The sequence below is a fragment of the Myxocyprinus asiaticus genome, chromosome 18 (assembly GCF_019703515.2).
Source record: "Myxocyprinus asiaticus isolate MX2 ecotype Aquarium Trade chromosome 18, UBuf_Myxa_2, whole genome shotgun sequence".
In the NCBI taxonomy this organism is placed as follows: domain Eukaryota; kingdom Metazoa; phylum Chordata; class Actinopteri; order Cypriniformes; family Catostomidae; genus Myxocyprinus; species Myxocyprinus asiaticus.
Window position 1 is genome coordinate 35,292,985 of NC_059361.1, and position 17,346 is coordinate 35,310,330.

The window sequence follows — 17,346 nt, forward strand, 5'->3', positions numbered from 1 at the left end:
AGATGGAACGGAACAGCTAATTTACCGGAAATGTGGTCATGCCTTCACCCTCTTAAGTCATTAAAAGATGAGTGCATGTAAATGTATGATGTCAACCCCTTATTCTCTTTAAAATAAATTTTGCTGATGAACGGTAAACAATCCTACAAACTTTTAAGTGTTAAAGTTGTTAGAAGGTTACATGGCTAGAGCTATTTTAAAAAACAAGTAGGAAATACCCGAGGTAACCCATGGCTCTGGTTTCAGGACAACAAACTAAACAACTCATATGGACTTTAAACAGGTTACTGCGTCCTTAAATGGAGGCCTCGCCAAGCCGGAAGTGTCATCACAGGAAGAGTGTTTGAGTGCATATGAGGAAGTGTCAGTCTGTCTGCAGCGTGTTTCTGCAATGGGGTTTCTGTGATTGAGGTTGAATCCTTTGTGTTGTGATGTCGCAGCTTTATATTGATAAACTGAAGCGTCTTTATGAGCGCTATCAGGAGTATGTGAGAAAGAACCCCGCGACCACGGCTCATCTCGAGAGCACAGCGCGCACGCTGAGTTACCTGATCGCAGGTGAGAGACTGACTGTCAAAGTGAGAGTAAACAAACTCTTGGCACTTTACACAAAGAATTGCAACACTAACTATCTGCATAGGTCACATTAATATATGCATTTACTTTGTTTTTGGGTTATATTGTGCAGTTTTTTGTTTTGTATTGTCTTCTGTAATAGTTTATTTTATGTTCAACATCAGGATTTTAATATCAAATTTGCAGGCAACTGCAATGCCCCGCCCCCAATTTTGTGAATAAATATTAAAAAGTTACAAGTTTAATTTAAATAAATGTTGATAAAAATAAAATAAACTCACAGCTTCCAGTTACTCATTACACTAACAGAAAATTGCACAAAACTAATAAGTCCCTTTGATCCACTCAGTGCTTTGAGTTTTCATGTCTTTTATGTAATTTTCCCTTTACAGGTCGCTTCTCAGACTCTCATGAACTCTCAGAGTTGGGTAGGATTCTTTACTCTTTTGATGCTTTATGTTGTAATTAAACTGTATTAAGCAGAACATGTGCTGCTTATGTACTATATCACATTAAGCATCGACCACATGCTCAATGTGATATAGTACATAAACAGCACATGTTCCTGGGTCAACATTCCTTTCAACCAATCAGTGACCTCTGATTTTAGGGGTAGGGCTATGATTGGTTGATAGAAATTTGGTCCAGGAACATGTTGTACTGGAGTAAATCCCATAATGCTGGAGGGCTGGGCGATAGGAAGATGGAACTGAATATTGACAATTTTTTACGAACACCCCGATGTCGATTGCAAAAGTCATAGACAGATTATGATCGACAATATCGGGAAATGATAAAACCATTGAGCTGGGAAGTTGCCAAATATATTAAATAGTATCCCAGTAGTTTTTGTGCAATCACGTTTCTGGATACTAACCAAATTATTGAGCCGTTAATACACTATCGATGGGTCCATTTTCACTGCTGACATGTTCTCTGAATAGCATGAAACATTTTCCATAGCAGTTATAACCTTCTTTATAGACTCGGACATGAACTGTAACAATTACGGTATGGCTTAGCAACTTAAAAAGAAAAAGCACATACAGTGCATCCAGAAAGTATTCACAGCGCTTCACTTTTTCCACATTTTGTTATGTTACAGCCTTATTCCAAAATGGATTCAATTAATTATTTTCCTAAAAATTCTACAAACAATACCCCATAATGACAATGTGAAAAGTTTGTTTGAAATCTTTGCAAATTTATTAAAAATAAAAAAATAAAAAAAATCACATGTACATAAGTAGTCACAGCCTTTGCCATGACACTCAAAATTGAGCTCAGGTGCATCCTGTTTCTACTGATCATCCTTGATGTTTCTACAACTTGATTGGAGTCCACCTGTGGTAAATTCAGTTGATTGGACATGATTTGGAAAGGCACACACCTGTCTATATAAGGTCCCACAGTTAACAGTGCATGTCAGAGCACAAACCAAGCCATGAAGTCCAAGGAATTGACTGTAGACCTCTGAGACAGTATTGTATCGAGGCACAGATCTGGGGAAAGGTACAGAAAAATTTCTGCAGCATTGAAGGTCCCAATGAGCACAGTGATCTCCATCATCCGTAAATGGAAGAAGTTTGGAACCACCAGGACTCTTCCTAGAGCTGGCCGCCCGGCCAAACTGAGCGATCGGGGGAGAAGGGCCTTAGTCAGGGAGGAGACCAAGAACCCGATGGTCACTCTGACAGAGCTCCAGCGTTTCTCTGTGGAGAGAGGAGAACCTTCCAGAAGAACAATCATCTCTGCAGCACTCCACCAATCAGGCCTGTATGGTAGAGTGGCCAGATTGAAGCCACTCCTCAGTAAAAGGCACATGACAGCCCGCCTGGAGTTTGCCAAAAGGCATCTGAAGGACTCTCAGACCATGAGAAACAAAGATTGAACTCGTTGGCCTGAATGGCAAGCGTCATGTCTGGAGGAAACCAGGCACCGCTCATCACCTGGCCAGTACCATCCCTACAGTGAAGCATGGTGGTGGCAGCATCATGCTGTGGGGATGTTTTTCAGCGGCAGGAACTGGGAGACTAGTCAGGATCGAGGGAAAGATGAATACAGCAATGTACAGAGACATCCTTGATGAAAACCTGCTCCAGAGCGCTCTGGACCTCAGACTGGGGTGAAGGTTCATCTTCCAACAGGACAAGGACCCTAAGCACACAGCCAAGATAACAAAGGAGTGGCTCCGGGAGATCTCTGTGAATGTTCTTGAGTGGCCCAGCCAGAGCCCAGACTTGAACCCGATTGAACATCTCTGGAGAGATCTGAAAATGGCTGTGCACCGACACTCCCCATCCAACCTGATGGAGCTTGAGAGGTCCTGCAAAGAAGAATGAGAGAAACTGCCCAAAAATAGGTGTGCCAAGCTTGTAGCATCATACTCAAAAAGACTTGAGGCTGTAATTGGTGCCAAAGGTGCTTCAACAAAGTTTTGAGCAAAGGCTGTGAATACTTATGTACATGTGATTTATTTTATTTATTTATTTATTTTTTTCGTTTTTTATTTTTAATACATTTGCAAAGATTTCAAACAAACTTCTTTCACGCTGTCATTATGGGGTATTGTTTGTAGAATTCTTTAGGCGGCATTAATGAAACGCAATACAAACACAAATTCGATAAGAACAAAATAGAAATTATTAGGGGAACACCAAATCGGAAAGCTGGTGTTTTCTATTCATTTAAGCACAGAGTATGTGAAGTAATAAACTCTTGTAGCTGTTTTATGGAAGTACAAATGATGAGGGTTGTGTTGAACTTTCTAGAGGAAATGATGTGTTTATATTTTATCGTTATTATTAGTATGTTAACATTTAGAATTGTCTTTATGATCTTAATTTTTATTGGTAATTTTCCACCTGTTGTCGTAGACAGATACTTGTGGCAAATTGCTCCGGTGGAGGAAGTTAGAGACGGTAAATGTTTGGATTTGGGGAGGTGGTTATATAGATTTTTTTTTTTTTACCACTTCATTATTTTAATTGCTTTTTGTTACATTTCAAGTATAATTTGAATTCAGAAATATCTTTGGTTTAAGTTTTCCATTTTTCAATAAATGAATTTCCACAGCCTAACCTGGAAGGCAGACACACAAACAATAGTTGAAATGCATGGCTATTCAAGGACGTCTTATGTAAGGGACACTGTACAGTCAGACGGTTGTTATCGCAAAATAAGCAAAGCGGAGGGGTCCTGCATCACCCTGAAATGGTTTATTTTGCAATAAAATCCGGCTGAATGTACATTACCCTGCTTATTACACGGCTACTAACCATCATTATGTGAGAAGAAAGAAATTGCAGAACAGTTGATTTGCATCTCCGGAGTTTTGTTGGTGTTTATTTTGCAAAAATGACCGTCTGACTGCTCATTATCCAGCTTATTACAAGACTATTTACCAAATAAATGCACATGAAACATTGATATGAGTTGAAACTTTTTTTATTTGCTTACTTGTAGAGGTCACAGAGTTATTCGAGAAATACAAAAGATTACTCGCAATTCCTGGATAACCGTTCAGAAAGGACATAATCTCAGAATGTGCAGTTGTTACTCAGACATATCAGACCACTAGATGGTGCTATTGACCAATCAGAATCAAGTATTCAAGAGAGCCATGTAATAACATTAGATAAAGTACAGCCAAAAACTGAAACATCTAACACAGGTTTCTAGAAAGTAAAACGAGCATGTTCACCTTATCCGAGGTTCAGGCATTGCATAATGGAATAAATACATGACCAGCTGAAAACCCGTTCCGACTGCTAGTTGTCACAGACACACACAAGAACTTTCGGATTGTGAGACATGAGGGAAAAGTGAAGAATGTGATGCCAGTTCTGATTGGTGTAGGTTTAGTTATATATTTTTTTTTTTTGTAATATTATTTGTATTACTTGTAGGTAATACATTTACACAGTGGGTTTAGCAGTGTGGGTTGACGATGTAATTGAGTATCGCAATAGAAATATTTCAAGCAAATACCCAGCTCTATAATGCTGCAAGATTTTGCTCTCATATTAATTCTGTTTGATATTTTTGTATCTCTCTTTCATTCGCAGTGTATTCAGCATCCAACCTGTTAGTGCTGCTGAACGATGGCATCTTACGGAAGAGTCTCTCTCGGACGTTGCCTGTGGTAATGCATGTCCCAGACAGTCAACTTTACACTATATACTTGACTCTCTGTATCTCTACATGTTAGCTCAGTTCCTTAACACTTATTCCTGTGTAGTCCAAAACCACATTTAGAGGTAGTGAAAATGTATGTGACCACATTGCATTGATAGTGTTAATGCTAATGCATCCTGATGTGTCTTGGACAGTAGTGAAGGACCACCTAATAATCATATCAATCAACCATTGCACTTAAACAAGGGTTTTAGGGTTTTGGGGCTGTATAATCTTTTTAAATGAATTTTTTATGAATTTTGTTTACTTTTATTTTTGCTGTTGTTTTTTTATTGTTTTACAAAATCTTATGAAGTTTTTTTTTATGCATTTGAAATGATTTAGGTGGTATTGTAATTTTTTTTTAAATTTTTTTATAGTATGACAAATGATCCTTCTGGGACAATAAAGTGTGTTTCATTCATTCATTTACATACAGTACAGGTAGATACAGATCATGTGAAGCATGCTGCTCGAATAAAAAAAGAAGAACAATTTGCTCAAACTTTTGCACTTTTTTTGCACTTCATCAACATACAGTAACACACTACATAGTGAGTGATGTATGTAGTCATGAAAATAGATTTTTGTTTCTCTGTAATGCTGATATTGAGCTATAGTAACTGTACTATATTGAAACCCAATAATCATTTAATAAATAATTAGTTAAAAAATTGGGTCACATGAGACCCATTTGATATGCATGTAAATATCAGGTGTAAACAGTGACCTGTACCAGCTGAGCACTGATGATCATACTAAGTGTAAACAAAGCCTGTGAAACTCTCTCTCCCTCTCTTGTCATTTGCAGCATATTTGCTTAAGGCATTGATAGACAGAATGTGCAGTTGGCATGGCAACCACCATAAAGTTATCTAGGAATGTGAGTTTTCTTTTGTGAATCACAGTCTGTCTCTGCTTCAAGAAAAGTAGACAGTGGAGAATATAAGAGGGCGTCGAAGCTGATGCAAGTTTTTTGGGTTGAGAGTCACAGCCCACCACTTTTCAGTGACTGCACAATTTCAGAGAGTTTATTACCCAAGACTTTTGCCCTAACCCTGTTTCTGGCTTCTCTGCAATAGACTTGTTGTCATCCACGTCTAGCCCTGCTGATGACAACCCTGTACCGCTCAAAACAGCTTCGGCAGTGTGTGAAATTCACCTGACCTCTTTAGACAACCACACTCATTCTTGTGAGAAAGCACAGGCCACTGAACTATTTGTTTTTTCCCTTTATATTTGTACTTGAGAGACATATTTATCTTTGCCATTTCCATTGGCTGTGCACAAGAATAAAAACATTTAAACTGAGACTGAGGCACTTTCAAAGCGGCTATAAATGTCAGCTCTCAGCCACTGGGACAGGAAGAATGAGTTTGCGTTTACAGCCTTGGGCACACGAGCCATGACCTTAATAGACCTCCTCATAGGCTTTTTGAGTTTATATTGAGTTCAGCTTAACTCCTTTGGAACAAGCATTTGGCAAAATACTGAACAATTCTCTGTATGCTTTGTTCTGATCTTTATATTCTTGTGTGTGTTTAGTCTCTCTCTCAACAGAGGCTGTTAACCTGGTTGTCGGTTCTGGAGTATGTGGAGGTTTTCACAGAGATGGGGGCAAACAAGCTGTGGGGGGAGGCTGGACGCTGGCTCGTCATTGTTCTTATTCAGACTGCCAAGTAAGGAACCTGTTGCACAAGCAGGGACAGTATGCTTAATCTCCTGAGACCTGAGCGTGACTGCTGTGTGCCAGGGGTGTAGCACTTATTTTAAAAGTGGGGGTGGGCACAGCTATCAGTAGATGGCTCACACAGAACAAACACTTACAGTGCAGTATTAATATATTACAGTATATATTAATATACAAGTATAAGTATTATATTAATATGTATTATTTACTTTTAATATTTGTAGTATTTTAAAGATTAAAATATTGCAAATTAATTGCAAAAAAAAGGAGGCATCTTGTGGAGCACTTGCTTCTGTAAATAAAATACTGAGCACAAGCTGGTCCTGAATAAATTATTTAATCAAATACAATAATGACAATTGTGCATGTGCACAATTTTTTCACTCTGTGCTTGTGCATTGTGGGATTTAAATGTATCCATGTGGCTCAGTTGGTTTGACTGTGTTCACCAAAATTTGTTCAGATCCATTTAATGATTCAGTGACCATTTCTGATCCAGAAGGTGGTGACAGATGAGTGTCTTGTGTGAAATGAGTTAGTCACTGAATCAACGATCAAAAGAAAATTGTAATCCTTTAAAATTTTTATGTCTACAGACCTACAAAGAGACTTTAGTAGAGGTTTTAAGCATTATAAGAACAAAGCAAATCTATCATTTCCCTACAGTTTGAGCTGCTGAGCATCACTTATATCAAAAGACAACAATAATAGTATTATAATAATGAGTTTCATTAATGTCTGTACGTTTTCATATATAAAAAAGCGTGTCTACATATCTATTCACTTTAATGTTCTAGGAACACAGCAGATCTATCTTTTTTCCTACAGTTTGTCGACTGCACACCGACACAGAGGTAAAAAACAGGAGCTGATATTAAAAATAGCTTCACTTATTTAACACAGTAATCTAGTAATCTGCTTAAATTGGCAAAAACAACTGATCAAACTATTACTTCACAAACATAATGTAAAAAGCATAACTTAATGAAGACTCATGCGCTAATATAAATTCCACTTACAATGTGTGTTTAAAAGGATTATCCTTTGTTTTTCTGCAGTGCATTTCATGTAATGCTATCAATCAAGAATGATATGCCAATAAATAACTCATTTGTGTGTTCCTCATCTCTAGATTATTAATTTAGATCAACATCAATGCCGATAACAAACATGGATAAATGAGCATTGTTGAAAGCAACTTTGTAGAAATGAACTGAGCCGCATTGATTAGACATTCTGGCCTATTACGTACGAGTTGTTTCGGCACATGAAACTCACCTGTGATTGGCTGGATGGCCGCTCAATCAGCCCAAAGTAACAAAACGCAAACAATACTGTATACAAATCTACCATTTGGACTCGGTCTGGGTTTAGCTTGGAAAAGTGTGGGGGACAAAAAAAAAAAAAAAAATCACCTTTTTAAAGAGTGTGATAGGGAAGTGTCTCCCACGTCCCCCTCGGCTGCTACGCCCTTGCTGTGTGCATTTTCCATTTCACTTTTTGATTTATAACTAGTAGCACCTAACAAACAAGCTATAGTAAAAAACTAAATCTAGAGCAAATAGTTTTCCTAAAAATGTAAGTCCACATGTGTGGACAGTGGGACAAAGTTGTGACATTTTAAATAATACCAAGGTATAGAAAGGCTTTTTTTTTTTTTTTTTTTCATCAAACTGTTTAATGGTTCCAGGAGTGTTGATTATTCATGGTTTTAGACATTACATCAGAAATTAGCATAAATAATTCTGATTCAAAGTAATGGCCAGCATCGTCCAATCACTACAAACCACGTAAAAAAATAAAATACATTATAAATTCTGAATCTTATGTACTTATTCCCATTGTCCCATGTCTGCCATACCTGTTCAAACATCATCTGCAGCCTGAAACTGAACTTTTGGTCGGATTTTAGGAGTGAATGCACTTAGCTGCATTGAGAGTTATAGGATGCACACTTGCTCCCTATTTAGTGAATGACTTAACCTCCAGTGTGCTGTCTGTCTGCACTGGTCTCGGAACTGTTCAAAATGCACCTTATTTTCATCCTAACTCCATATAAAGCCTCTGAAAGCAACATTTTTCAGCTTTTGGATGAACCCATTGATTCTAAATGTGAAAATGCACTGTGAATCTAGGAAGCACTTCAAGGAAATCGACGGCATTCTGTTGTGTCACGTGACTCGGTGCGGCAGAAGTTAACCCTTTAAATGACAGTCTAGAGTCTTGTAAACGGTATTCAGTCAGTTTAAATTCATTTAAATTATGCGCTACATACAGCGGAGCCAAAATACAACGTCCACGCATGTGGACGCGGGGTCGCACAAGGTTAAAGGGGTAGTTCACCCAAAAATTAAAATTGACGTAATTTACTTGCCCTAATGTCATTCCAAACATGATGTATAGCAAAATGTCTGTATTCATCTGTTTTAGATCACAACATTGTCAAAGTGGTATACATGAAGTACTCTAGATATCTTCAGCTGATATTGGACTAAACTGACTGTTGTGAAAATTGTCAAAAGCATAACATTCCTATTTTATTATGTGATAGTAATAAAATGTTTTTGGTTCAGGTTCTCACCTGGCCTTGTGACCAATCACTATTAAGATCAAACCTGGTGCCAGGTCTGTGATTGTAATTGCAAATGAGATTTGACAGCTACAGTGATGTGAAAAAGTATTTGCCCCTTTCCTGATTTCTTCTATTTCTGGGAATTTTTCTAAATTGTTTTAGATCTTCAAACGAGATATAAAATAAAACAAAAGGTAACCTGAGTAAACACAAAATACAGTTTTCAAATATAGATATATTTTTTTTATTAAAGCAAAAAAAGTTATCCAACACCTATATCACCATGTGAAAAACTAACTGCCCCCTTAAACCTAATAGTTGGTTGTGCTACCTTTAGCAGCAACAACTGCAACCAAATACTTACAAAGGAGATCAGTCTTTCGCAATGCTGTGGTGGAATTTTGGCCCACTCTTCTTTGCAGAACTGCTTTAGTTCAGCCACATTGGAAGGTTTTCAAGCGTAAAGCAGCAAAGCATCCCCACACCATCACACTACCACCACCATGCTTGACTGTAGGTATATTGTTCTTTTTGTGGAATTCTGTGTTTGATTTACGCCAGATGTAACGGGACCCGTCTTCCAAACAGTTCCACTTTCGACTTATCATTCCACAGAACCTTCTTCCAAAAGCTTTGAGGATCATCAAGGTGTGTTTTGGCTAAATTCAGTTGAGCTTTAATGTTCTTCTGGGTTAGCAGTGGTTTTCGCCTCGCCTTTTGGCCAGTGTCTTTCTGATAGTGGAGTCATGAACAGTGACCTTTATTGATGCGAGAGAGGCCTGCAGTTCCTTGGATGTTGTTCTTGGCTTTTTTGTGACTTCCTGGATGAGTCATCGCTGTGCTCTTGGAGGAATTTTGGAAAGTCAGCCAGTTCTGGATAGGTTCACTACTGTGCCAAGTTTTCTCCATTTGGAGATAATGGCTCTCACTGTGGTTCTTTGGAGTCCCAGAGCCTTTGAAATACATTTGTAACCCTTCCCAGACTGATGTATTTCAGTCACCTTTTTCTCATAATTTCTGGAATTTCTTTCAACCTTAGCATAGTGTGCTTCTGGGTGAGAACTTTTTGCCAACTTCATGCTGCTGAAAAAGTTCTATTTATGTGATGATTTGATTGACAAAGGCTGGCAGTAATCAGGTCTGTGTGTGTCTAGTCCAGCTGATCCCCATTATGAGTGCAGTTTCATAGATTTGGGGATTTATTAACTATTTATTAACAAATACTTTTTCACACAGGCCCAGCTGGTATTGGAAAACTTTTATGCTTCAATAAATAACATTATCATTTAAAAACTGCATTTTGTGTTTACTCAGATTGCCTTTGTTTTATGTTACATTTTATTTGAATTTTTGAAACAATTTAGTATGAGATATACACAAAAACAGAAGAAATCAGGACATGGGCAAATACATTTTCATAGCACTGTACGTTGGAGGGGAAGATTTTTAGGAAATGACAACTTTGGAACAACACAAAGGTGAACTTTCCATTTGTTGCAGGGGCAGAAATTAACTTTCTATTAAGGGGTAATATTTAACCCCTGGATTTGATTTTCAGGGGAATTTGTTACCTTTTTATGGCATTTCTAATACCAAATAAAAAATATAAGTTGTTATCCTTTATGTCAAATACTTTACTCAAATTCTCAATATGAATACCTCTTACCCATAAAATTCATACTTTATACAATAATATACTGTATATATTTAAGCCTAAATATGGGAATTCTTTATGAGGGCATTTTATGCCCCTTTATTTTGAATTTCAGGGGCATTTTAGCATTTTGGATCCTGAGCTCACTGTAATTTCTGACCTTGATTTTATGTGATAATCAGATCATTATTTCTGTGTTCATTTCTGTGTCCTTATTTCTGTCCTTGCCCTCCCTTTTGAGCTAAATTACTCATCTCTCCTATGTTTTTAGAGCGATCCTGCGCTGTCTCCTGCTTTTCTGGTACAAATCAGGCATTCAGACATCACCGCCTATAATTCCTCTGGACAGGAATTCACAGCTCTGTAGTGGAGGTAAGAGTGAGGTTATGCATGGTTGACCCTTAAAAGAACTACAAGTATGTTGACTTTCCCTCAGTGTTATTCTGCCTGCGTGTGCTGTATCGTTAAGTAGAAGCCTAAAAGCTAGAGGTGTAGTTTGTAATTTCTGTGCCTCTAGTGGCATCAAACAGAATTGCAAAAAGAACTAAAATATGTGCACGGATGGATGGATGGATGGATGGATGGGTGAATTGATTGATGCACTGCTCATACACTGATCTCCCTGTACAGAGAAGAACACAGAAGAGGAGGAGGAGGAGGAGGACACTACTTTTGTAGGGCAGCGTTCAGGCAGAGTTGTACGACCATTGGGAAGTGGTAAGACATGGCAATATCTGTCATCCTGTTACCCAGTGTATGAATGAGTGCTGTATTATCAAAAAGCATTTTTTTTTTTTTTTGCTTTTCGTCAGCGCCAAAATTACAGTCTCGTCTTTGGGGTCTCCCTCGGGAAAATAAAATAAACAGGAATCAGGAAGAGGGGCTCCACTCAAGCCCCACCCCTCTGGGTCTGCAAGGAACTATCGCAGAGTCCCTGTACATCGCACGGCCTCTGGTTCATTGTATCCTTCCTGTTATTTGACGCTTGTGATAATTCTCAAAACAGTCAGTGTAGTCCAATATCAAATGAGGAGATCTAAAGTACTTAATTTTTTACTACTTTGATATTAATGTTGTGGTCAAAAACAGAATAAGAGTAGTGTCACGATTAATATTGGTCAAACTTAAAGGTGCTGTTAGCCATTCTAGAATGTAAACAAGCTGAGCCGTTGGATTAGCCACGCCCCCTCTTTCCACCACACCACACTCCAAAGATACCAAATTAGTTTTGAGACCGACATCAAGCAGAGACGTTTGTCATAAACAACAGCAGGAAAATATCGCCCTTAACTGACAACTGATATGAACAACATGGCATGAAAATGGCTTTAAGCTTGCAACTACAATACTATGAGAATGCACAAAATGATTAACTGGCAAGAAGAGTCAATGACCGCAGACACATTTTTGTTTGCTGTTTACGGAGTCTAGAGCTGTCACAGAGACATTAATACCTTTCAGGGAGAGTGACATTTTTTTGCATACCTTTCCATGAGAAGAATCGCTTCCAGCACCTTTAAACCTAAAGAATACTTCGGTCAGACATGAACGCTAGGCATCTGCGTACAGGACGCTTGACACAAGTTTCATCATCAGCAGAGTGCTCAAGCACTGAACACGCACAGCACAAAGTGATCAGACTCACGGATGGCGGATGATAAAATGGGCGAGAAAATTCCCATAGAGTTAAAATGAAGGACACCCAAGCCATATCTAGGGATCAGAATTTCATAGAGACTAGGCAGTGGGCTCTTTAGACTTAGGCCAGAAAGCGAGTGGATGAGAACAGTTGCGCTCTATAGCAGCTGCATAGCAACGTCCTAACAACCACACTTAATTTCGCTAGCATCATTGGGATGACTTTTGCATGGGCAAAAGCGGAAAACAAATCTTGTTGGCAAACTTTCTTTGTATCGTTATTGTGCTGATGTTGATGAAGTTGTTTGAATGTTGCATCATCCTTAACATATCTAAGTGGCCAGTCTCGGGCTTTGCGGAAAACGTTCCTGGAAACCGTGGATCATCTCTGGCCTCTTAGAGATAACCAGGTACTGGGAGCGTCTTCATATCTCTTTCTCTGATGCTATCTTTCTTAGTCGGTCTGTGATAAAGTTAAAACTGATGATATGTTTTCTGTCCAGTTTCAGTTTGTTGAGTGACATGAAGACACTGAACCGCAGAGAGCGGGCGGAGATGAGGAGACGTGCCTTCCTTCTCCTTTACTACCTGCTCCGTTCCCCCTTCTATGACCGATACTCTGAGTCAGTGTCTTTCATTTATGTCTTTTTATTCCATGTTAATCAGTAATGTCTATGTGTCTGTCCATTGCATTAATGCAGTGTTCGAGTGTGGTGTTATATCACTTTTTAAAACACTGTATTATACTTAATTTGTGCGACCTATTGAGGAGAGGTGTACAATTACTTTTGTAAGTGATCAGACTTGTGATTTTTGCCTGCTGGATGATAAAATGGGTGGGGGAAAAAATCCCATTATCCTGCATTGAAGGACGGACCTATGCCATATATAGGGTCCTGAAAGTTATAAAGACATGGGGGTAGGCTCTTTTGACTTGACAGTAAGCAACCACCTAGATTTACCATAGCAACATGCTAAAAATCGCTCAGAACACCTTAACTACTGCATAGAAATACTAGATTTCACAGTGCAGTATGAGGATTTATATGCCATGACTTTATATGTCTCCTCTACACCTACAGGACAAAGGTCCTCTTCCTTCTGCGCTTTTTGGCAGATTATGTTCCTGGAGTCGGTTTGGTTGCACGTAAGTGGCGTATCCATCTCACCCAATGGATGTTCAATGCTGTCACACTAAAAGCTTGTAGAAAAAAAAAAACTCTATACAGTATGTGCTGACTGCATTTATTTTTCTGTCCCCTCAGGTCCACTGATGGACTACTTGCCCATTTGGCAGAAGATCTACTTTTATAACTGGGGCTGACATCAAAGTAAAGCATTCACAGGTCAACACAGCCAAACTGTTAATAGGAGGAAACGATTTGCTGGATGCTACGACTACTTAAGGACTAAAATCACACATGTGCCAGAACATTACCACCTTAATCAAGGATTTTTACAATTAAAGCGTTTCTTTTAGTTTTCATATCATTTTATGCATTATTAGCCTTCTGACACATTGTTTGCACTGATAAACTTCTGTTAGCCACACTTTTGTCCATTCGTATATCCCTCATTCAACATGAATGCCTTCCTTCCCATTTAGATGATGATATCCAGGGAATGGCATTACTGTACAGAATAACTGACTGGCTGAGATGAAGTCAGTTATACAGCTGTTTCTTTGTTTTATTTTTGTTTTCATTCAGTTTTGTCACATTAAATCTTTTAAAAATAGCTGCATTTACTAATTAAAATGTAATTATTTACAAAGTCAAAATGTTCCCCCATGTTTTACAGGACTTATATGACTTATGTCTATACCAGCATTAGGAGCATTAAAGGAGTTGTTCACCCAAAAATAAAAATGTCATTATTTACTCTCATTCCAAACATGTATGCTTTTTTTTTTTTTTTTTTTTCAGTGGAACACAAAATATTTTTTTTGAAGATTTGTTATGCAGTTCTTGACATACATTTACATTTATGCATTTGGCAGACGCTTTTATCCAAAGTGACTTGCAGTTCATTTCAAGGTTTACATTTGATCAGTTTGTATGTTTTATACAAGGACAAAAAGTCAAGTCAAGCTCTTTATTGTCATTGTACAGGTACAACAAAATTATTTAATTTAAGGAGAAAAACACAAAGGCACCATAAATGTCTAGCACTAGTCATGTGGAGTAGCTTTGTAGTGCTTGTAAATAATGACAGAATTTTCGCATGGGGTGAACTAGTCCTTTAATAATGAGGTGTTCTTTCACTGTGTGAAACAGACTCATTAAAGTCTCTGTTTAAAAATCCATTATTTTGAGACCTGAAGCAAAGAAGAAGCATAACTGTTTTGAAATTCTGAAAGTATGAAATGGTTAATTGGTTTTGTATATACCTCTATGCCTTTAATAAATCTTTAAATAAGAGTCCTCACGCCTTGAATTGTTTTCCATCGGAGCAGATTTTATAAAGCATAATGAGAACAAGCTACTCATGCATACAGTACATGGTCTATAATTCCTTGTCAGCTTTTTCAAATCAATGTTTGAATTAAACATACAGTGCTGTGAAAAAGTATTGATTTATTCTGTTTTGAGTGTATCTTATTAAATTGTAACTTTATATTTATAATAATTATACAATTCTAACAAAATCTAACTTAAAACAAAGGCAATCTGAGTAAACACAAAATACAGTTTTTAAATGATTGTTTTATTTATTGAAGCAAAACAGTTTTCCAGTACCAACTGGGCCTGTGTGGAAAAAGTATTTGCCCCCCTTAGTTACTAAATCCCAAATTTATGAAACTGCATTCATAATGGGGTTCAGCTGGACTAGACACACCCAGGCCTGATTACTGCCATCCCTGTTTAATCAAATCATCACCTAAATAGAACCTTTTCAGCAGCATGAAGTCAGCTAAAAGGCCTCACCCAGAAGCACGCTATGACAAGGTTGAAAGAAATTCCAGAAATGATGATGATGATGTTGAGGAGGAGGAGGAGGAGGAAAAAGATGATTGAAATACATAAGTCTGGAAAGAGTTACAATGCTATTTCAAAGGCTCTGGGACTCCAAAGAGCCACAGTGAGAGCCATTATCTCCAAATGGAGAAAACTTGGCACAGTAGTGAACCTTCCCAGAAGTGGTCGACCTTCCAACATTCCTTCAAGAGCACAGCGACGACTCATCCAGGAAGTCGCAAAAAAGCCAAGGACAACATCCAAGGAACTGCAGGCCTCTCTCGCATCAATAAAGGTAACTGTTCATGACTCCACTATCAGAAAGACACTGGCCAAATATGGCATCCATGGAAGAGGACTGCTAACCCAGAAGAACATTAAGGCTCGTCTGAATTTTGCCAAAACACACCTTGATGATCCTCAAACCTTTTGGGAGAATGTTCTGTGGAATGATGAGTTTGGAAGACAGGGGTCCCGTTACATCTGGCAGAAATCAAACGCAGAAGTCCAGAAAAGGAACATCATACCTACAGTCAAGCATGGTGGTGGTGTGATGGTGTGGGGATGCTTTGCTGCTTCAGGGCCAGGGTGACTTATAATAATTGAGGGAAACATGAATTCTGCTCTTTACCAGAAAATCCTAAAGGAGAACGTACGGTCATCAGTCCATGAGTTGAAGCTCAAGCGCAGCTGGATCCAAAGCGTAAGAGTAAGTCCACCTCTGAATGGCTCAAAAGAAGCAAAATTAAAGTTTTGGAGTGGCCTAGTTAAAGTCCTGACTTGAACCCGATTGAGATGCTGTGGCTGGACCGTAAACAGACAGTTAATGCTCAAACCCTCCAGTGTGGCTGAAATAAAGCAGTTCTTCCAACACAGTGTTATGAGACTGATCTCCAGTTATCAGAAGTGTTTGGTTGCAGCTGTGTGCTGCTAAAGGTGGCACGGCAAGCTATTAAGTTTATGGGTGACATAGGTGTTAGATAACTTTTTTTTGCTTCAATAAAAAAAAAAAAAAAAATATATATATATATATATATATATATATATATATATATATATATATATATTTGAAAACTGCATTTTGTGTTTACTTGGGTTGCCTTTGTTTTATTTTATATCTTGTTTTGAAGCTCTAAAACAATTTAGTATGAAAAATACACAAAAATAGAACAAATCAGGAAAATACTTTTTCACAGCACTGTAAGTTTCGTACTCTCTTGTTGCATGGAATCACAGCAAACCCTCACTGTGTTGTACACTCATGAAGAAAAGCCTGAACTGAAGAATCCGCAGTGCTGAAGATGATAAACTGCTTGCTGAAGGAAGACAAAAAAATCCTCATGGGAATAGCCAAAGCTATCCATATATACATCCCTGTGGGGTTGAAAACAAGACATCTCTCTTGAATTATGCCCCTGGACATTCACTAGCTCCCCCTTGTACAATCTATCTTTCACTCTACTTTTGTATACTGTATGTGGGCCTATGTTGTGTGATTTACTTCATTCACCAGTGTTTTATTAGACTGCATATAAATGCACACGTAATCTGTCTAGCCACAGTATATGGCAATTAGTGTATTAAAGCCTTTTCACCACCAACAAATTACCTTTCTTTTCGGGAAGGGATCAATATCTAAATCAATTTAAAACCAATTAAACCTTTATAGAGTCTGTTAATCATGCCTAGAGTTGATTTCCCGATCAAATGTATTTGCTCTTGCGGTGTTCCTTATAAATTATTTTATTGACACAAATGAATACTTGTAGAGCAACAGGTAACCTTTGTCAGGTATTCAATACTGGAATATTACAGATAAATTGCTGAATGGACCAATTCAAATAACTAATTTATCTCTTTTATTTTGTCTTTAATTAGTTACTTTCAAACACACACACACACACACACACACACATATATATATATATATATATATATAGTACACGTATATAGAGAGAGAGTTTGATCAGAGAGAGGAGATGGATGTAGATAGATAGATAGATAGATACAGAACTAATTAAAAAACAAATAAATAAATAACATTTCATATATACTTAAAAGTTGCCATAAAATGTTATTTGTT

The 17,346-nt window shown here is 37.9% G+C and overlaps 1 protein-coding gene across 1 annotated transcript; it reads left to right on the forward strand.

Annotated features, from left to right (window-relative positions):
- Nucleotides 1-341: 341 nt before the first annotated feature.
- LOC127455767 (peroxisomal membrane protein PEX16) lies at nt 342-14,726 on the forward strand. The gene is made up of 11 exons (XM_051723895.1): nt 342-558; nt 969-1,004; nt 4,644-4,720; nt 6,298-6,431; nt 10,940-11,040; nt 11,299-11,385; nt 11,481-11,630; nt 12,644-12,716; nt 12,810-12,929; nt 13,389-13,453; nt 13,572-14,726. Exons 1-11 carry the CDS (start codon nt 432-434, stop codon nt 13,628-13,630), a joined length of 1,029 nt encoding a protein of 342 aa, XP_051579855.1. The 5' UTR covers nt 342-431; the 3' UTR covers nt 13,631-14,726.
- Nucleotides 14,727-17,346: the final 2,620 nt, after the last annotated feature.